The sequence below is a fragment of the Microcaecilia unicolor genome, chromosome 3 (assembly GCF_901765095.1).
Source record: "Microcaecilia unicolor chromosome 3, aMicUni1.1, whole genome shotgun sequence".
Classification (NCBI taxonomy): Eukaryota; Metazoa; Chordata; class Amphibia; order Gymnophiona; family Siphonopidae; genus Microcaecilia; species Microcaecilia unicolor.
In genome coordinates, this window is record NC_044033.1 from 191,010,496 (window position 1) to 191,031,897 (window position 21,402).

Consider the following 21,402-nt stretch of genomic DNA (forward strand, 5'->3'; position numbering starts at 1 on the left):
ATCTATGCGTGAAATCTACTTCTGTTGGGTGTAAGGCCCTCCATGTGTCAACTAGGTCCTGTGTGCGCACTAAGCATGGTAGTGTCTCTCCTCTGTGTCCTTGATAATGCGAGGAGCCTGGATTTGTGCAGTCCCGGTGTGGGTCCATTACCAAATTTAAATCTCCCACTATCAGTAATGGGCGGTTTTCATTTTGATTGCATAACTTCATTATTGTTTGATAAAACTCAGGATCGTATTTGTTAGGCCCATAAATTACCAGTAAATTTACTTCCAACCCTTGCAACCATACCTTTAACATCAAGTATCTCCCCGCCTGGTCTGTGGCTATCAACGAGGCCTTATACGACAAGCCTTTTCTAAATAAAATTGCTACACCGCCTTTGCGGCCCTTGGGGGAGCTGGCAAACACCTCTCCAACCCAGGTTTTCTTTAATTTATTGTGTTCTGCTACTGACAGGCGGGTTTCTTGCAAACAGGCAATATCTGCTCCGTGTCTCCGCAGTGCCGCAAGTATTTTTGCCCGTTTAATTGGGGAGGAGATCCCTCCCACGTTCCATGTTATTATTCGCGCGGGCATGGTCTAGATTTCATGTGATGCCCTAATGTATGGCGCCATTCCTGTCCCTTGTCTGCTATCCTGCGTGCCCCATGCTTTGGTTGTGTCATCTCACTGTCTTGCCCTCGAAGAAATACTGTGCCATGGAGATCTGTTTTGTCCGAGCCATGCTAGTGTATATTTTACCCACCCCCCTCCCACTCCCTTCCCGACCTTTCCCCATGCTCCCCATTACCCCATCCTGTAATTCTACCCCAAAACATTTCCCCAGGTCACAATGCCCACGAAAATGTAAAAACCACGTGTCTATGCTTTGAGACCCCCTCCCCCATCCTTTGTACAGCATATTTCTCCCCACTTTCCCTTGCATCATCCCTACTCACAATCAATTATGCCTTCTTACACAGTATGTTCACTTTCCTTTCTAAGTACTGTCCAGCAACTGGTGTTCCGCCAGAGCCGCTCGTGCTTCCTCCACTTTATCAAAAGTTTGCCATTTATCCTGAATATACAGCCGCAGCTTAGCGGGATATTGTAACGCAAACTTTATCTTTTTCTCGATCAACTGTGAGCACAATGGGTGAAACTTCTTACGCTGTTCCTGAACCATGGTTGTGTAATCTTGGAAAATCAAAATGTTGCGTCCGCCATATTTAAGTGAGTCTCTCTTAAGTTTAAATCCTTGTAATATTTCAATTTTATGTTTATAATTAAGGATTTTCGCCACCACCACTCTTGGCCTGTTGTTTGCTTCCACCTTGCGCCCTATTCGGTGTGCCCGTTCAATTACCAGCGAGCCGGACGAATCCGTGAGCGCCAATTCTTTCCCTAGCCAATTTTCAAGCCAGGTTTCTAAGTTCCGTTCTGGTAATTGTTCTGGGAGCCCCACTATGCGGACATTATTTCTCCGCGAACGGCTCTCTAGGTCCTCCAGCTTTGCACACTGTTCTTTCAGCTGCTTTTGCAGACTGTGGATATCCGGCCCATAACCACGTGTCTCATCCTCAAGAGCCGCCATTCTGGCTTCTAGATCTCCCGTCCTGATCCCCAAGCCGTCCACCGCCGTCTGATAATGATCTAATTTGTCATGCAATGCCGACCATTTCGGAGCCCAAGCTTTTTCAATAGCAGAGGTTAGTTGGACCAATTGTTGTTCTGTAAAATTGCATGGCGCTGCCGCGATTCCCGGGCCTTCCGCCATTACTCCATCCAGGGCTCCCGTTTTAGTTTTTTCTTTCTTTGCGGTGCGCAGCGCCATACCACCTGGCGATTTCTGAATATATTTGTCCATACGCGCTTGTAGACTTGGCTGATGGTGGTAATTGCCGCTTTGTTGCAAATTGAGCAGTTTTGGGGGAGCGAGTCTCGGAGCTAGAGCAATTCACGTCTTGCTCAGCTCATCGCATCACGTGGTCCTCCATGATAGACATTTAAATACTTGTATTAATATAGAAAAATTTTCTCCAGAAAATGGGAAACAGTGAAACTAGAGGACATGAATTAAAGTTGCGGGGTGGTATACTTAGGAGTAATGTCAGAAAATTCCTTTTCATGGAGAGGGTGATTGAATCCTGGAATGCCCTCCCAAGGGTGGTGGTAGAGACAAAAGAGGCACAGCATGAACACAGAGGAACTCTATTTAGAAAATGGAAGGTATTAAAAAAAACTTAAACTTAAATGGCTGCATGTGTGTGGATGCGTCAAGTGATGCTTAGATGGCAACTCCGACTGATGAACCAGGTCCGATAACGGACAGACTGGTCTGTGTCCCTTATATGGCATTCTGGTATAGGATGGGCTGGAAAGGGCTTTGACAGCAACTTCAGTGGTTCTAACATGAGGACAGTGCTGGATAGACTTTTACAGTCTGTGTCCTGCAAATGAGAAGACTAATAGGCTGGAGTGGGCTTCAACTCCAGCAGTTGGAACACGATGGCAACTCCAGCAGTTGGAACCTAAGGACAGGGCTGGGCGGACTTCTATGGTCTATGTCCCAGAAATGCCAAAGAAAGACTATAATCAAGTATATAATATCACATTAATTGTTGATTTAATCATGAATTGGTAATGAGTGTGACTTGAGCAGACTGGATGGACCATTCAGGTCTTCGTCTGCCGTCACTTACTATGTAATACAAAGCATGTTTGAGTTTTATCTTAATCCTAGAACTAATTTGAGGGCTTCAACTAATTTCTTGATACAATTAGCTACCCTTGCTATGACAAAATATATAAGGCATTTAAAAAAATTGTCTTATGTGATTCGCCCTGTGTTCTTGCAGGCTACAAGACCCCTCTGTTTCTGCTCTGTGGGTTTTATTTTAGTTTATAGACTTCCCAGCGGATGAAACAAAGTGAGACATTCGTAGATTTTATATTGCAAAAATCATTATGCTTTGATTCTTTACTGTTGCTTGGTTATATTAATCTTCAAGTAGAGAATCAACTCGATCAAGATGCGATAGGTTTTTTTTTCTCAATTTTAGATACCTATTCAGTTCATGTCTGTGATTTACAGATTACTCATGAGAAGGGTCATACATTGGATTGGCTGTCTGTTCTATCTGGTTCAATCTCATGTTTAGAAGTTAAAAATATAAATTAGAGATAAGTACCATGGTCTTACCATTATTCTGCTGATTTTGCTCTTTTTTTTTTTTCTTTACCTACTCGTAGTTCTTTCTTGGATACTACACAATTTAGGCGGAAAATAGATCCTACCCAAGTCTGGGACTCAGTTCTTTTTAAATTAGAACCTACCACTATAATTGATCCCTTGGTAAGTTGGCATTATCTTCTTTCTTCAACACTGGATGCTCTTTTTCCTCTTATATCTAAGTTTAAACCAATTAAACACCAGCTTCCCTGGTATAGTAAAGAGTTGTGGACCTAAAAAGGTCCAGTTGTAGATTAGAGCATCTATGGAGAAGAAGCATCCAACTGCGAAGCAGAATTGGAAAGTAGCTTTCCAGCAATATAAAACAGCATTACAGAGAACTAAGCGTACTTATTACTCTGCTCAGTTGAAGATCATGCCTTAGGAGTGGCCCTTGCCAGTCACATTTTTAGGATATCCACAATGAATATGCATGAACTTGATGTGCATATACTGCCTCCATTATATGCAAATCTCTTTCATGCATATTTATTGTGTACATCCTGAAAACCTGACTGGTAAGGGGTACTCTAAGACTGGACTTGGGACACTGCCTTACATCAAAGAAAGCTTTTTGAATTGTTTTGTAAACTGACTACTCCTTATTTAGATAATGATGCTTTATCTTAATCCATCAGCAGATAATTTATCAGCCTATTTTTTAAAGAAAAAATGTAAAAATTAGAACTTCAATTCCACCTCAATTAGATTCTGTCATAGATTTTCAGGAGTCACATACTGTTACTATATGTCCGGTTGATAGACTCTGGACAGATTTTCCACCTCTTCTTACACCTTGTAAAGTTAGAATATTTTTTTGCTATCTGGTTCCCTTCCACCTCAGTTGGGGTGTATTATTCTAACTCCTATTCTTAAGAACGTTAAATTGGATGTTACCTCACCTACTAACTATAGACCTGCAAGTATTCTACTTCTCGCCAAATTATTAGAAGCTTATATCGCTGTTAGATTACTTAGGTTTGACTGCCTACACCCACTACAATTTGGATTCAGGCCTTGCCACTCAACCAAAGTGGTATTGTTGGCAATCATTTCAGAGGCAAAGGCCTTATTTGCCTGAGGAAAATCAGCTGTACTCTTACATTTTGATCTTACAGCTGCTTTTGATACAATCAATCACCATATTTTACTTTACAAGTTAAGTACTTTAGGACTTTCGGGTAAGATTTTTAATTGGAGGGGTGAGGTTTTTTTTGTCTCATAGGCACTACACAGTTAAAATGGCCAATACATTTTCTAAGGCATGGATATCGCCATGTGAGGTCCCTCAGAGCTCCCTCCTTTCACTCATTGTTTAACATTTATATGATTTCTTTTTGTTTTGGTTTTCTTCAGCTGGGAGCCAGATTTGTTTCTTACACAGGTGATAAGTATTAACAAGAACATAAGTGCGCAGACTTATCTTCTGCATTCTCCACTATTGCTCAGTGTATATACAGAATTGAACAACAGAGTTTATCTCATGGTTTTAAATTAAATAAAGATAAAACTAAGGTTTTATGACTGAGCTGTATTGACTCTTCCATTCTATCAGAATTAATTAACTTTAGATAATAAGGTAACGTTGAAAGTGGAGAAAGTTTCTAGAGTTCTTGGAGTACTTTTGGTTACTACCTTATCTTTAACTCCACAAGTTAATGCACTTAAGATGTATTTCTTAACGCTACATCAATTTAGAAGTACTTGTTCTTTGCTAAAAAGCACTTTTCTATTCTGGTTCAGTCCATCATTTTATCATACTTGGATTATTGTAATGGATTGTGTTGTTTATTAACAGCACATGATCTTTCCCATTTCCTGGTACATCAGAACAGCGTAGCCAAGTTGATTTTTGGTTAAAAAAAAAAAAACAGATCATGCCACTCCATCTGCTAAGCTTACATTGGCTGTCTGTTAAAGCTCAGATTTTTTAGAAATTGGCGTGTTGGGTTTATAAGCTTTTTGAAGGATCTTGCCCAGACTATATAACAAAATTGTTTACTTTTCCTGTGTCTCCCTTAGCTTCCAGAGTGGGAAGTTTACATCTACTCTATTTTCCTTCTTTATCTGGCATTAGATATAAAAAACAGTTAGTTATCTTTTATATATCAGTTGGTTCAAACTTGAAATTCTTTGCCCTTAGTTCTTAAAACCATGCCCACATATATGTCCTTTCCTAACAATCTGAAAACTCATCTGTTTAAAGAAGTATATTGATCTGTATTCTTGTTTTTAATTCTAAATTTTGTAAATCCACTTTGAACCGACTTTGTTGGGAGTTGCTGGACTTTAAATACCGGCTCATCATCATCGCAAAGAATTTTTTTCAATATGATTCATATTTCCATCAAATTTCAGGGGTAGCCATGGGGGCTACAATGGTACCATCTGTGGCCAGTCTTTTTATGAACATATAATAGATCCCTCTGCATTCTACCCTTGTATAAATTTGTGGATGAGATTTATGGATGGCATTTTTTTTTCATCTAGAATGGTACTGAACAAGAACTATAAGCTTCTTTTTATGTCTGGCTTAATCAGAGTAATCAGCATTTAAAGTTTACTATGCTTTATCAGCATGAGATCATTTTTAGATGTTCTTGTCGGAAAAGAATCAGATTTTTTTTATACTACAGTATATTGAAAGGAAACGATAGAAGTAAATTGTTAAAATTTGACGTCATAAGTCATGGAAGGACAGTAACTGTTGTCTCCCTCAGATGTCTTGATGAAATGTCATGATATAGTGAACAGGGATCTTGTTTCAGTGGAACATGTTGCATAATGTGATTGGTATGTGATGTTAACTTGGAGATAAAGGAATTTAAAAATCCTGCTGATGGTAAAATATACCGATTGACGCACTGGACATCATGGGCTTCAGAAATTGTGGTATACTCTATAATCTATCCTCGCAGTCAGCTGTATGTAGGACAAGAAAATTTTGAGTCCAAATATTGGAACACAAGAATACTACTATAAATCATTTCTATAGCACTACCAATCGTATGCAGCGCTTCACAATTGACCATGAAGAAAAGACAGAATACCACTACAATACAAAAAGTGAATTTTCCTTTGACACAACACTGTCTGTTGAAGGGTCATATTTTTTTCAGTACTCTGATGCTTTGTATTGAATTACATCCCCTCACTGAGAAGAGGAAGGGATCACCACCAGAAACGGCTTTTACAACTGGAACAGCGATGGATATTTCTTTTGAACACTATGGAACCATTTGGCTTGAATGGGAAAATAGAATGGCAACATTCTTTATATTCAGCCACCATGCTTTATGTTTTCATTATATACCAGGCTACATATTCACCCGCATTTCTGCTACAGCCTCTAGTTCTAGTAATTACTATATACTTGTAGCCTGCCAGAGAGAGAGATCTAGCTGCTAGCTAATTCTTCCACTACCTCTACTTTTTTTTTTTAATTAGGGATCATCTGTGCTTAACCCAGGCCTTGAAATCCATTAATATAGTATTTCTTCACCGATTTCGGGAGGGCATTCCATACATCCGCTACCCTTTCCATGAAAATGGTATTTCCTGACATTGCTCTTGAATATGCCTTCTCAGTTTATCTTATGAATCCTTTTTCTAGAACTTCTTTGTTTGATTGCCACATTGCTTGTCCTTTAGGGGACACACATTTAGATTCCTAAGCATCAGGGCTTCTAGTATAGGAAGGTAGCTGGACAGCCATTAAACCATAGCACAAAAGCCATAGTAGGGTGCTCCAAATCGGTGACAGCCTTCTGGGTTATAGCCCTTCCACCTCATTCTGTTTAGTGGCATTGTTTTGATTTTACAGATACTTCATTCCAGAGTGTCACTTACCAAAACTCTCACCCCCCCCCCCCCCCCATACCCCTTTGTATGCTGGAGAGGATGTAAGGGGTGGTGTCTGCTCACTAACAGCTCTGAATCTCTTCCTTAGAGTGGATGGGAAGGAGATCTCTTCTGAGAGCCGGCCAGAGCCACGCAGTGAGCAGAGGCCATTACAGGACAGCAAGGGCACAAAGGTCTGTCACGCACCAAGAATTGGGATCATGAGCCGTCTGCAGACCTGTGAAGAAAACCCAGACCAGGTATGTGCTCAAGGTACAGGTAGGAGGATGAAAAGAACCCTTTCTTGTATTGTGCATCAGATTGTCAGTGGAACAGGTCAGTTGTGGTTCTTCCTCTGAATGCGTCCAAACTATCCTCAGCATATAGTGTTAATAAGATGTGCTGCTTTCAGAAAGGGTTCCATTATATTTGCTTTAAACTAGGGTGAACTTCTAGCATTAGTTGCTACTGCAGTAGACAGACCAGCCAGGAGCTTTTTACTAATTTGCTCTGCATGGGCTTGTCATCTCCTTCAGGCTCCCAAATTTTTTCAAGAAGCATGTTGTGCATCTCTCCCAGCCGAGAACAGGGGAACAACCATAGCTGAGGTCATTTCGCTAATCTGCAAACAGAGTAAATACTGCAGCAGTCAAATGCCCAGAACCAGATCAAGGTTCAAGGCTTAACAATTCACACGGCAAAAGCCATGTAGTTGCCAGCGGTACTATTAGTTTGGATGCCATTAACTTCTGGAGCTAAAGTACTCTTAGCAGGCTGTCTTTCTATAGTGGCAAGAGCACTCAGCAGCAGCTCTGGTTCATGTTTTCAGCTGCCAAGTCTGCCTTGCCCAAGACTGCCACAGTAAGGAAGCTTTGAGTAAAAGGTGAGGAATGCAGTTTTCCTTCCCGTTGCCTGTTCAACATATCACTCTCTATAGATTATACAGTGGCCAACCATTTGTTTGTGGAAGTTGGATTGGATTTTAGGACCCCATCAAGCTGTTTTGTAAAGAATGCAACACATAGACGATTGCTTTAGACCTTGCCTCACCCTTCCCTCAGCTTTCCAGGGAATACACAATTGAGAGTTTTAGAGAAGTTGGCTGTCTGTATTGATGGGCATGATTCTGTATTCTTAAATTCAGAGGACACTGCCCAAGGTGGACATGATTCAGTATCATCTTAGTCTTATGTTGGAGAAAGAGGTCCTGGTTTCCTTAATTCAGAAAAGCTAGTAACTGTAGCCTTTTCAGACTTCTATTCATCAACATCCACCAAAGACCAATTATTTGTACAGGCCCACGATTTCTAAGCCAATGGCATGGGAGTTCAAAAAACACTACAACAAAAAAAGAAATATTCTGGTCCATCAAGACTTGCTGTTGAGATTAAGTAGACTATTGACAAAAAAAAGGACACCTACTCCATATTAGCAGAAATTTCTTACAGGTGCAAAAAATAGATCCCTATACGAACAGGGCCGGCGGAACGCCGTAAGCAGGTATGCACGGCAGAGGGGTGCCAGAGGCTGCCATGGTTGCCCTTGCTCACCCTCCCCCCCACCACAACAGCAATGCCGTCATTCCCCTCCTGCATACTACTACCTTGCTACCCTCCCTGGTGGTATAGTGGTTTTTGCGGCTGCGGGGGCAGGAAAGAATCCCACTCTTTCCTGCACTCTGCCGCTACTCCGTCTCTGGCATTCTCCACTTTTCTGTGCTGCGGATGACCCTGCCGTATTTTAAAAATGGCTGCCGAGGCTTGCCGCCAAAGTCTTGGCAGCCATTTTGGGAAAGCACGGCAGTTGCATCTTGCAGCACAGAAGAGAAAAGCGGAGAGCACCGGAGACGGAGTAGTGGCAGTGGGCAGGAAAGAGTGGGATTCTTTCCGCAGCCGCAGAGGCCACTACACCACCAGGGCAGGCAGCAAGGTAGGTTTTAGTACGCTGGAGGAGGATGGCAGCATTACTGTGGGTGGGGGGCAGGTTTTGGCTCAGTATAAGTCATCACAAGGACAAAATATAAGGAAACCAACAGACTGCATTAGGGGCTTAAAGCCCATTTAGTTATGTTAAAATAAATGAGAGATCTGCACAAAAGAGAATATTTTTTTTATTATTTTGACTTATGAAAACCACTTGTCCTTGAAACATGCTCAAAACAGAATAATCCATTTGTATAAAAGAGATGAGATGAAGGTGCAATTTTGTGCCCCAATTCTTATAAATAGCCCCTAGATAACCTGAGAACTTATACAAAAAGAACTTATGAAACCAGAATTGGTGAAACAAGTCTTAATTCATTTATTATTTCAAAATACACTCTTGCAAGAATGGGTGCCCCTGAAAGCAAATAGGCACACCCTTCCTTAATGTTTACAGGTTATATAGTCTTTCTTTTTGGTTACATTTAAGTGTCTGCCCCTAAGTTTCTCATTGGATATTGATCATATTTACCACCCCCCCAATACATCATTGCTAATTATCATATGACAGTCCTCTGAAAAGTTTCCATCGACCAAGCCTGAACCTCTATCCATTGTTCTGCTCGGTTTGCATTTTCTTATCTTCAAACTTTTATGTAAGAGCTTTTCATTAACAGTTTCGCACATGGCATGTTTTCACCTTCCCCCTTGAACCCCCCTTCCTTCTGCTCCCTTTGTCCATAGTTTTACAGCTTCATGGTCTCATGCCTAGCTACATTTTATTTCAGCTCTCAGGCCTGTCCTTGAAGCTGTCATGCATCTCTAGGTCTCAGCACCTTTATCAATTTTTACACATCTCTTTAGACAGAGTTCCTTTTGTTAATGATTTTAGAAAGCTATAATATGGTGATTTCTGCTAGAAAGTGCCTCCACAAATATAGTTCCATATCATCATGCTGATCAATCCATAGACTGGTGGGTTGTGTCCATCTACCAGCAGGTGGAGATAGAGAGCAATCCTTTTGCCTCCCTATATGTGGTCATGTGCTGCCGGAAACTCCTCAGTATGTTCTCTACAGTGGTGGAAATAAGTATTTGATCCCTTGCTGATTTTGTAAGTTTGCCCACTGACAAAGACATGAGCAGCCCATAATTGAAGGGTAGGTTATTGGTAACAGTGAGAGATAGCACATCACAAATTAAATCCGGAAAATCACATTGTGGAAAGTATATGAATTTATTTGCATTCTGCAGAGGGAAATAAGTATTTAATCCCTCTGGCAAACAAGACCTAATACTTGGTGGCAAAACCCTTGTTGGCAAGCACAGCGGTCAGACGTCTTCTGTAGTTGATGATGAGGTTTGCACACATGTCAGGAGGAATTTTGGTCCACTCCTCTTTGCAGATCATCTCTAAATCATTAAGAGTTCTGGGCTGTCGCTTGGCAACTCGCAGCTTCAGCTCCCTCCATAAGTTTTCAATGGGATTAAGGTCTGGTGACTGGCTAGGCCACTCCATGACCCTAATGTGCTTCTTCCTGAGTCACTCCTTTGTTGCCTTGGCTGTATGTTTTGGGTCATTGTCGTGCTGGAAGACCCAGCCACGACCCATTTTTAAGGCCCTGGCGGAGAGAAGGAGGTTGTCACTCAGAATTGTACGGTACATGGCCCCATCCATTCTCCCATTGATGCGGTGAAGTAGTCCTGTGCCCTTAGCAGAGAAACACCCCCAAAACATAACATTTCCACCTCCATGCTTGACAGTGGGGACGGTGTTCTTTGGGTCATAGGCAGCATTTCTCTTCCTCCAAACACGGCGAGTTGAGTTCATGCCAAAGAGCTCAATTTTTGTCTCATCTGACCACAGCACCTTCTCCCAATCACTCTCGGCATCATCCAGGTGTTCACTGGCAAACTTCAGACGGGCCGTCACATGTGCCTTCCGGAGCAGGGGGACCTTGCGGGCACTGCAGGATTGCAATCCGTTATGTCGTAATGTGTTACCAATGGTTTTCGTGGTGACAGTGGTCCCAGCTGCCTTGAGATCATTGACAAGTTCCCCCCTTGTAGTTGTAGGCTGATTTCTAACCTTCCTCATGATCAAGGATACCCCACGAGGTGAGATTTTGCGTGGAGCCCCAGATCTTTGTCGATTGACAGTCATTTTGTACTTCTTCCATTTTCTTACTATGGCACCAACAGTTGTCTCCTTCTCGCCCAGCGTCTTACTGATGGTTTTGTAGCCCATTCCAGCCTTGTGCAGGTGTATGATCTTGTCCCTGACATCCTTAGACAGCTCCTTGCTCTTGGCCATTTTGTAGAGGTTAGAGTCTGACTGATTCACTGAGTCTGTGGACAGGTGTCTTTCATACAGGTGACCATTGCCGACAGCTGTCTGTCATGCAGGTAACGAGTTGATTTGGAGCATCTACCTGGTCTGTAGGGGCCAGATCTCTTACTGGTTGGTGGAGGATCAAATACTTATTTCCCTCTGCAGAATGCAAATAAATTCATATACTTTCCACAATGTGATTTTCCGGATTTAATTTGTGATGTGCTATCTCTCACTGTTACCAATAACCTACCCTTCAATTATGGGCTGCTCATGTCTTTGTCAGTGGGCAAACTTACAAAATCAGCAAGGGATCAAATACTTATTTCCACCACTGTATCTCAGAAGGTGGTGGTCACACATAGCAGCAGCTCTGGCTAGGCCTCCAAGCCTAATTTTTAGGTTTTGTTGAGTGCCTGGGGTTGAGGGCTCTTCTTGAGCAAGTGCAAACCTGGTGGCGCCAGGTCCCTCCTTTTCTCCCCCCTCCCGCTGGCTCCGTTAAAAAAAAAAAAAAAAAATTTTTGAACGTCTTTAAGGGCGTTTATTTCGACGTTTATTTAAACGTTTATTGCAGCTACTCACTGGGACACCAGGTCGTTACAGCTCGGAGCGAGAAGCAGGTAATTTTTACCTTTTTATAGCGGGCAGGGGGTTCCCCGATTGATCTCCACGTAGCCTATGGCGTCGGAGGGCGAGGGCACGAAGAATCGCTCCCCGGACCGCGTGTGCGCTTCTAGCGGGGATGCGGGGGTTTTAAAATCTGATTCGCCCTTGTTGGGTGTCAGTTTGGAGGCCGGTCAGTGTCCCGGGTCTTCCTCCGGCGTGGCGGTTTTTCCCGCCATAAACGCCCATCCCCCGCTGCTCGCCTCCGCCATCTTGGCCGGCCACTCTGCTCGGACGGCTTCTTCTTGGGCCGCCCTTGAGCTGGGAGACGTTCATGCCATGGCCGCCCTTGATTTGGGCGACAGCAAAAAAGCGGCTAAAGTTAAGCGCCGTTCTTCCCGCGCGGCTCCTTCGTGGAGTGTCGTGCCGGACGCCATCTTGGATGCGCAGCATGGTTCTCCCCCGCTCTTGCGAGCGCCGGTTGAGGGTGCGTCTAGGGCTGTGGCCCAAGCTGCTGAAGTGCACAGTCTGGGGGGTTTCTCCCCCGAGTTTATTTTGCTGCTGCATCAGGCCTTCCTTATGCAAAACGCTGCCCCTTCTCCCTTGTCCGATAAAGGGGTTGAGGCCCCCGGAAGTAAACGCCCTCGGGTGGATGCCCAGGCCTTAGAGGACGCTGTTTCCTCTGATGTAGATGAGGGCAGCGTATCTGAGTTCTCCCAATGGTCCTTTGGGGATTCCTTGGAGGAGACGGATCCCCGCTCGGATGGAGCAGATGACCCCTCTGCAGCACGGATCTTTCGCTCAGAGGATTTGCCCAACCTGTTAATGCAGGCCATGAGCATTTTGAAGATTTCCTCTCCGTAGGACGTCTCTCCCTCAGCCCCTGTTGGCTCCGCCATTATGCTAGGGACGAAGCGCCCGCCTAGAACCTTCCACGTGCATGATGCCATGCACACCTTAATTTCGGCTCAATGGGATGTCCCGGAAGCGAGCCTCAAAGTGGCTAGGGCTATGTCCTGCCTCTATCCTTTGCCTGAAAGTGAGCGTGAGGCCTTTGTTTGGCCTACCGTGGATTCTTTAATCACTGCGGTGACTAAGAAAACGGCGTTGCCGGTGGAAGGTGGCACAGCACTAAAGGACGCCCAAGACAGAAGATTGGAAGCGGCTTTAAGGTCGTCCTTCGAGGCGGCTGCCTTAAGTTTGCAGGCCTCAGTTTGCGGCTCCTATGTGGCCAGGGCGTGCCTGACGTTGGTGCAGCGGGCTTCCCCCTCGGATCCTTCCTTGAGGGCTGACTGGCCGGCCCTGGAATCGGGCTTGGCTTATTTGGCAGACTTACTGTATGATGTCTTGAGAGCCTCGGCTAAAGGCATGGCTCAGACAGTCTCTGCGCGGCGCTGGCTTTGGCTGAAACATTGGTCTGCGGACCACGCCTCTAAGTCCCGCCTGGCTAAGTTGCCTTTTAAAGGCAAGCTGCTCTTTGGGGTCGAGCTGGACAAAATCGTGACCAATCTCGGCACGTCTAAGGGCAAGAGGTTACCAGAGGTCAGGGCTCGGGCCAGTGCTCGCCCCGGGATCTCCAGAGGACGGTTTCAAGAAGCCCGTCGGTACCGCCCGGGCAAGTCGGGCTCCTCTACCCCCTCTTCCTTCAAAAGGAACTTCTCCCCCAATCAGCATTCCTTTCGCAGAGACCGCCGTCCCGGAGGTACGCCCTCCGGTCCTCCCCCAGGGTCTCGTACCCAATGACGGGGTCTTGGTCCATGGCCCAGTGCAGATTGGAGGACGCCTGTCCTCGTTTCTGGGCGAGTGGACCAAAGTAACTTCAGACGCTTGGGTGCTGGAAGTCATCAGAGACGGCTACAAGCTAGAGTTCTGCCGACCCTTAAGAGACGGGTTTGTACTCTCTCCCTGCAAGTTTCCGGTCAAAGCTGTGGCAGTGCAGCAGACCTTGGACAACCTGATCCGCCTGGGGGCGGTCTTTCCGGTGCCAGAAAATCAGATTGGCAAGGGACGTTACTCCATTTACTTTGTGGTACCAAAGAAAGGAGGTTCTGTCCGGCCTATCCTCGACCTCAAAGGGGTCAATCGGGCCTTGAAAGTGCGGCACTTTCGCATGGAGACTCTCCGCTCTGTTATAGCGGCAGTGAAGGCAGGAGAGTTCTTGGCTTCCTTGGACATCAAGGAAGCGTACCTGCATATTCCCATCTGGCCTCCTCATCAACGCTTTCTGCGTTTTGCAGTCCTGGGACGACACTTCCAGTTCAGAGCCCTCCCTTTCGGGTTGGCTACTGCTCCGCGGACCTTTTCCAAAGTAATGGTGGTCATCGCGGCCTTCCTGCGAAAGGAAGGAGTACAAGTCCATCCTTATCTGGACGACTGGTTGATCCGAGCCCCCTCTTATGCAGAGTGCGGCAAAGCTGTGGACCGGGTAGTTGCTCTTTTGATCTCCCTGGGATGGATCATCAACTGGGAGAAGAGCCAGCTGCGCCCGACTCAGTCCCTGGAGTATCTGGGAGTTCGATTCGACACCCAAGTGGGCAGAGTGTTCCTGCCAGACAATCGGATTGTCAAACTTCAGGCTCAGGTGGACCAGTTCCTAGTAGCCTCTCCTCTTCGGGCTTGGGACTATGTGCAGCTGTTGGGCTCTATGACGGCCACGATGGAAGTAGTGCCCTGGGCCAGGGCTCATATGAGACCACTACAACACTCTCTGCTGCAGCGCTGGACTCCGATGTCGGAGGATTATGCTGTGCGCCTTCCGTTGGACCCAGCAGTGCGCAAGGCGCTGAGCTGGTGGATGCAGACAGACAAGTTGTCTGCGGGAATGCCTCTTGTGACCCCGGAGTGGATTGTCGTCACGACGGACGCCTCTTTGTCGGGCTGGGGAGCCCACTGCTTGGGAAGGACAGCGCAGGAGCTCTGGTCTCCTGCAGAGGCAAAGTGGTCTATCAACCTCCTAGAACTCAGAGCCATTCGGTTGGCGCTTTTGGAGTTCATCCCGGTACTGGCGTTGAAGCCAGTACGGGTCCTGTCGGACAATGCCACGGCTGTGGCCTATGTCAACCGCCAGGGAGGTACCAAGAGCGCCCCTCTAGCCAAGGAGGCCATGAATCTATGCCAGTGGGCGGAAGCGAACCTGGAACAGCTGTCAGCGGCCCACATTGCCGGAGTCATGAATGTCAAGGCGGACTTTCTCAGTCGCCATACCTTGGAGCCCGGAGAGTGGCAGCTATCTGCTCAGGCATTCTTGGACATCACGAAGCGCTGGGGCCAGCCGAGCCTAGATCTGATGGCGTCATCGGCCAAGTGCCGCGCTTTTTCAGCAGAGGACGGGACCCTCGATCCCTGGGAGTAGATGCTCTTCTCCAACAGTGGCCGACACAAGAGCTTCTCTATGTGTTCCCGCCCTGGCCCATGTTGGGCAGGGTGCTAGACCGGGTGGCAAAGCATCCGGGCCGGATAATCCTGGTGGGTCCGGATTGGCCCAGACGTCCCTGGTATGCGGACTTGATCAGGCTCTCAGTCGACGATCCTCTGCGGCTGCCAGTGGAGCAGGGCCTGTTACATCAGGGTCCCGTGGTGATGGAGGATCCCTCCCCCTTTGGTCTTACGGCCTGGCTATTGAGCGGCAGCGTCTGAGAAAGAAGGGCTTCTCAGACAAGGTCATCGCCACTATGCTGAGAGCGAGGAAGCGCTCTACTTCTACTGCTTACGCCAGGGTTTGGCGTATCTTTGCAGCGTGGTGTGAAGCAGGCTCACTTTCTCCCTTCACTGCTCCAATTTCTTCAGTGTTGGCGTTCCTGCAAGAAGGTCTGGAGAAAGGCCTGTCGCTCAGTTCTCTTAAAGTCCAGGTAGCGGCTCTGGCTTGCTTCAGGGGCCGCCTGAAGGGTGTTTCCCTGGCTTCGCAGCCAGATGTGGTGCGCTTTCTCAAGGGAGTTAATCACCTGCGCCCTCCTCTGCACTCAGTGGGGCCTGCGTGGAATCTCAACCTGGTGCTAAGAGCATTGCAGAAGCCGCCTTTTGAACCCTTGTCGAGGGCATCTCTGAAAGACCTGACGTTGAAAGCAGTCTTTTTGGTGGCTATCACTTCAGCCAGAAGAGTTTCCGAGCTCCAGGCACTCTCATGTCGAGAGCCTTTTCTGCAGTTCACTGAGGCAGGAGTGACTATTCGCACAGTGCCTTCCTTCCTGCCCAAGATTGTTTCTCGCTTCCATGTGAATCAGCAGCTCTGTCTCCCTTCCTTTCGTAGGGAGGACTACCCAGAGGAATACTCTGCTCTCAAATATCTGGATGTGAGACGTGTCATCATCAGATACTTGGAAGTGACCAATGATTTCCGGAAATCGGATCATCTGTTTGGCCTGTTTGCAGGTCCGCGTAAGGGTCTGCAGGCTGCTAAGCCTACAGTGGCAAGATGGGTCAAGGAAGCCATTGCAGCGGCTTATGTGGCCGCGGGGAAGGTGCCGCATATCTAGCTGAAGGCTCACTCCACTAGAGCTCAGGTGGCCTCTATGGCAGAGGCCGGGTCCGTCTCCTTGGAAGAGATTTGCAAGGCGGCAACTTGGGCTTCTGCCCATACCTTCTCCAGGCATTACCACTTGACTGTGGCTGCTCGGGCGGAGGCCCGGTTTGGAGCTTCAGTGTTGCGGTCAGGGATTTCAATGTCCCGCCCTGGGTGAGTACTGCTTCGGTACATCCCACCAGTCTATGGATTGATCAGCATGATGATATGGAAGGTAAAATTATGTATCATACCTGATAATTTTCTTTCCATTAATCATAGCTGATCAATCCATAGTCCCTCCCAGATATCTGTATTGGTTATATTCTGGTTGCATTTCAGGTTCAAGTTTAGTCTTCAGTTCCTGTTCAGGAGGACTTCGTGTTCAAGTTTTTCAATGGATTCTTCAAGAGTTGAGACGAATTTGTGTTACAGTGAGCTGCTGCATTCCTCTCCCCTCCGTTTTACGGGGCTGGATTGAGACTTAAATTCTGCCGGCGCTCCCTCCCGCTTCGTGCGGCAGTAGGGCAGCTTTGTACCCCTCCCGCTTCGGCGGTGTTAGGGTCAGTCAGCTCCTCCCGCGGTTGCGGTTGCAGGATAAGCCAGATCCCCCCGCATCGGCGGGTGTGGTGTCCCTCCCCCGCCCCGCGGGGATGAGCTGGACGGATTCCCCTCCCCCACTTGTGTGGGGATGAGCTGGGTTAATTCCCCTCCCCCGTTTCGGCGGTGGTGAGCTGGGCAGAGTGTCCCTTTGTGGGTGTAATTCTCTAAGTGCTGAGTCCTGCGGATGGAGCTTGGATATCGACATACTGAGGAGTTTCCGGCAGCACATGACCACATATAGGGAGGCAAAAGGATTGCTCTCTATTTCCACCTGCTGGTAGATGGACACAACCCACCAGTCTATGGATTGATCAGCTATGATTAATGGAAAGAAAATTATCAGGTATGATACATAATTTTACCTTATACTTTCATCCCTAAAGAGTTCCTTTCTACCAGGGCATAAGCTATTTTTGCACTTATGTTAAATGAAAAAGCAATATATTTACACATTTCTCACACCAATGGAAGAAGAGTTTAATTTTACTTCTAATCTTTATAACACCAGGCTTCCCAAGGCAGATTACAACAACAGTTAGAAGAACCCATCAGTAAACAGGATACCCTCACTGAAATTTGGCCATATATTACTGTATTTATAGAACAGTGTAGAAAAAAGAGCACAAAGTATAGCCTTTATTAGTGCTGTTTCCACCAGCTAAATTTTTAAGTAGTTTTAGTGATATTCAATTTTATTTCCTGATATTTATATCTACATATGGGAAACTTTGAAATAAATTAAAAAGCTGTCAAGTAAAAAAAAAAAAAAAGGAAAAGTTTTTGTTTGTCACCTTTTAAGGCATGGGCTGAAAAAGGATGCAGGGAGGGAGAAGAGAGAAAGGGGAATGCTGGACCCGGGGTGGGGGGGCTGGTGCCAACTGATAGTTTGCAGAGGTGCGCCAGAGACCCAAGCACTGGCCCTGTTTAAGAACACTAGTTTAGTTATATCATATACAGAGCAATTCTTGGATGAAGAGGGTGGAGTTTTGCCTCTCTCAGAATTTCAGATGTGATATGTGATACAAGGAGGAGATAAATTAGCCTGTCTTCACATAAAGCATTACATTAAGATATTGGACAAGGAGATGCTGCAAAGCTCTCTTGGCAAAAATGGTTAGATTTTTAGAGGCAGAATCAGATTTCCCTATGTGTCATATCTGTCTGTCCTACCCTTATCCCTTATTTGTCCTGTCTGTCTGTCCTGATTTAGATTGTAAGCTCTTTTGAGCAGGGACTGTCTTTTCTTCATGTTCAATTGTGAAGCGCTGCGTACAACTGGTAGCGCTATAGAAATGATTTGTAGTAGTAGAGAAGAATATCAGTCTTAAAATTTCAAAAACTGTTGCTTGAACTGCAGCTGCAGTCAAGCCTAAGGGATGCAGATGGTAGGTCAGGTGTAAAGCATAGAAGAAGGCATAGGTTTCAGCCCCAAATTTTACTTTATTAAATTTGGAGCTGAAAATTCCATGCTGCAAGTGCTTCTGTGTCCCAGTTACAATTGCCGCCTCCCCCTGTAGCCTATTGGCTGGAATAGCACTTCTTGCCTGCATCTGCCAATGGGGGAGGGGAAGAGCCAAGGTTTAAATGACAGGAGACAGCATGAGCCTATCTTGCCCATTATCTGGTCTGAAGACAGTAGGCGGAGCTTACTGCCATATTGGCCAGAACAAAACAATTGTTATCAATATTGAAAACAATAGCAAACTTGTAAGGTTTTATTAAACCTCCTAGGTTTTGCATTCTCTCTGGTAGGAGGGGGTTGGGGAGTTTTCGAGGGGTCTGTGAAGGGGGAAGGGTTATGTTCAAAATGTGTTTGTCAGTGCTCCAGAGCTTGCTTTGTTATTTGCAATGCTGTATTGTGTATTTCAGTGCTGCACCATATGCCTTTATTGTTTCTTTTTATATAGAAATATCTTTGTCGTCATAATCTTAATTCTGGCTCTTGTAGTCTCTCTCTCTCTCTCTCTCTCTGACGCAACTTCACAGAGTTAGTAAACACTGACTCTCTTAAATCTGAGGTTTCATGGAAACTTTTCCTTCCTCACTGAAGCCTCTGCTTCTGGCAATTACAAGGTAACAGTTTCTGCAGTGGGCCAGTCCTCTTCCCCTGGCTCTCACCAGGTACTGCAGCCAACAGGAACACCCTGGGAGTCCTCTGCACTCAGGGTTTCTTTGATCTGTTTAAACTCGGGGCATTTAATTCCAGCCTAGTCTGAGCCCTGCCCCTGTGACTCAGCCTCAGCAGACTAGCACCACCTGTTGTAAGGTGTCTGAACTGCACCAGTGAGGGAGTGCTCTTCACTATCCCATCCACTCCTTCTCAGAGCTGTAATGGGGACAGAGGCTGGGAGTGCAGCTGTTAGACAGGGATAGAAGGAGCTAGGAAGGGAAGATGGGGACTGAAAGGAGTTACTGGCAAGGAGAAAGAATTATGTTGTGAAGGCCTGCAAGAGGCAGAAAAAAGCTGTATAGGGAACAAAGGCTGGGTGATGGGGACAGGCTGAAAGTAGAACTGTAGAGAGAGGAATAGTGCTAATACCTGGAAGAGAGAATACTGCTGTGAAATGCTAGAAGAATCAGAAAGGAACTTTAAGGGAGAAGGCCTGGGTAATTGGGACAGGCAATGGTAGTGTAGCTGTGGAGAGAGGAATAGAGGGGGCTAGGAAAGGGTAAAGAGAATTGAAAGAGGTTATTGATTGGGAGAGAGAATATTGCTATAAAGAGCTGAAAGTGTCTGAAAGGTCTAAAGGAAAGAGGCTGAGTGATGGGGACAACAACTGGGAGTGTAGCTGTGTGAGTGGAGAAGAAACCTGCGAATGAGAGGAACTCGGAGCATGGGCTGTGATGGGGGAAAGGAGCTGGAAGAATGAGACATGGTTTGTGAGAGAGAAAGAAGACACAAGATCCAGAGGGGAAAAGAGCTGTGTGAAATAGTAAAAATAAAAAAGGCAAGTGCATTTTTATAATATACCACTGCAATCCACAAAAGAAAAGGAGCAAGTTCCCACATGTTATCTTTTTCTTTTAATGTAGGCACAGGAAAAAAAAAGATTTTAAATGCTCCCAGGTTTCAACCTAATTCATATTTAATGTGGGATATAAATTTAATAAATAAGTAAATAAATAGAATGTCTGAATGTTGAGCACTTGATTCATATAGCATAATATCTGTTTTAGTGGCCCATTACCAGGAGAAAAAAAAAATCTCTGCACGAATGTAACAGTGTTAGGGTGTCCCTTTAAACAGCTCCTCCAAATGATACACTGATTACAATTTATAAACAAATTACTCTACCTATGAAAACTTATTCTGTTATTATACTTCCTCTGTGTACGCTACACAAAGGCAGATTGTTGAGTGGAGTCCAAACATGAGCAATAAACTGAAGAAATAGGTCATCTAGACTTGTGGGCATAGCTCCATTCATTAAAACTATTCTCCTCTTGTCAACTCAAAATTGATGTTTCAGCTGAACAAGCTTACTTCAGTAGTCTCTCTTCACATACTAATGGCTTGGCATACCCTCATCTACTCATCATTTTCCTCCAGTGAATTAACTCTCTTCTACTTATCACGTAACATAGTAGGTGACAGCAGAAAAATACCTGTACGGTCCATCCAGTCTGCCCAACAAGATAAAGTCATATGCAATACTTTATATGTATACCTGACCTTTATTTGTATCTACCATTTTCAGGTCACAGACCGTAGAAGTCTGCCCAGTACTAGCCCCACCTACCAACCACTAGCCCTGCCACCTAATCTCCGCTAAGCTTCTGCACAGGATTCCTTTATGTTTATCCCACACATTTTAAAATTCCGTTACTGTTTTCATCTCCACCACCTCCTGCGGGAGGGCATTCCAAGTATCCACCACTCTCTCCGTGAAAAAATACTTCCTGACATTTTTCCTGAGTCTGCCCCCCTTCAACCCCATTTCATGTCCTTTAGTTCTACCGCCTTCCCGTCTCCAGAACAGATTCGTTTGCGGATTAATACCTTTCAAATATTTGAACGTCTGTATCATATCACCCGTTTCTCCTTTCCTCCAGGGTATACAAGTTCAGGTCAGCAAGTCTCTCCTCATACGTGTTGTAACGCAAATCCCATACCATTTTTGAAATAATTAAACCACAGGGACAGCTAAGAAGATACTTGGACTTGACTGAATGCAAGGGCAGACCTTGTAAAAAAGCATGGAAAGTGTTGGTATGTTGGAAAATATAAGTGAGATAAAAATGCTACCAACAATAAAGACCAACATGGATGCAGCAACTCATAAGTTTGTTTGCTTTGTTTTGAGTGTACGGTGATGATGGCTGTGCAAGGAAGGGGAGACAGAGACTGCCCTCTCTTCAACTCCCTCCCTCCCATCCACCTCTCCTCCA

The 21,402-nt window shown here is 45.5% G+C and overlaps 1 protein-coding gene across 3 annotated transcripts in view; it reads left to right on the forward strand.

Moving 5' to 3' along the window:
- The window catches only part of NCKAP5L (NCK associated protein 5 like), a 99,568-nt gene that overhangs the window by 70,696 nt on the left and 7,470 nt on the right, over positions 1-21,402 (forward strand). For all 3 annotated transcript variants that reach the window (XM_030196842.1, XM_030196844.1, XM_030196843.1), the window contains one exon: positions 7,165-7,315. In XM_030196842.1, the coding sequence (XP_030052702.1) occupies positions 7,165-7,315 (151 nt within the window). The remainder of the gene's footprint in view (positions 1-7,164; positions 7,316-21,402) is intronic.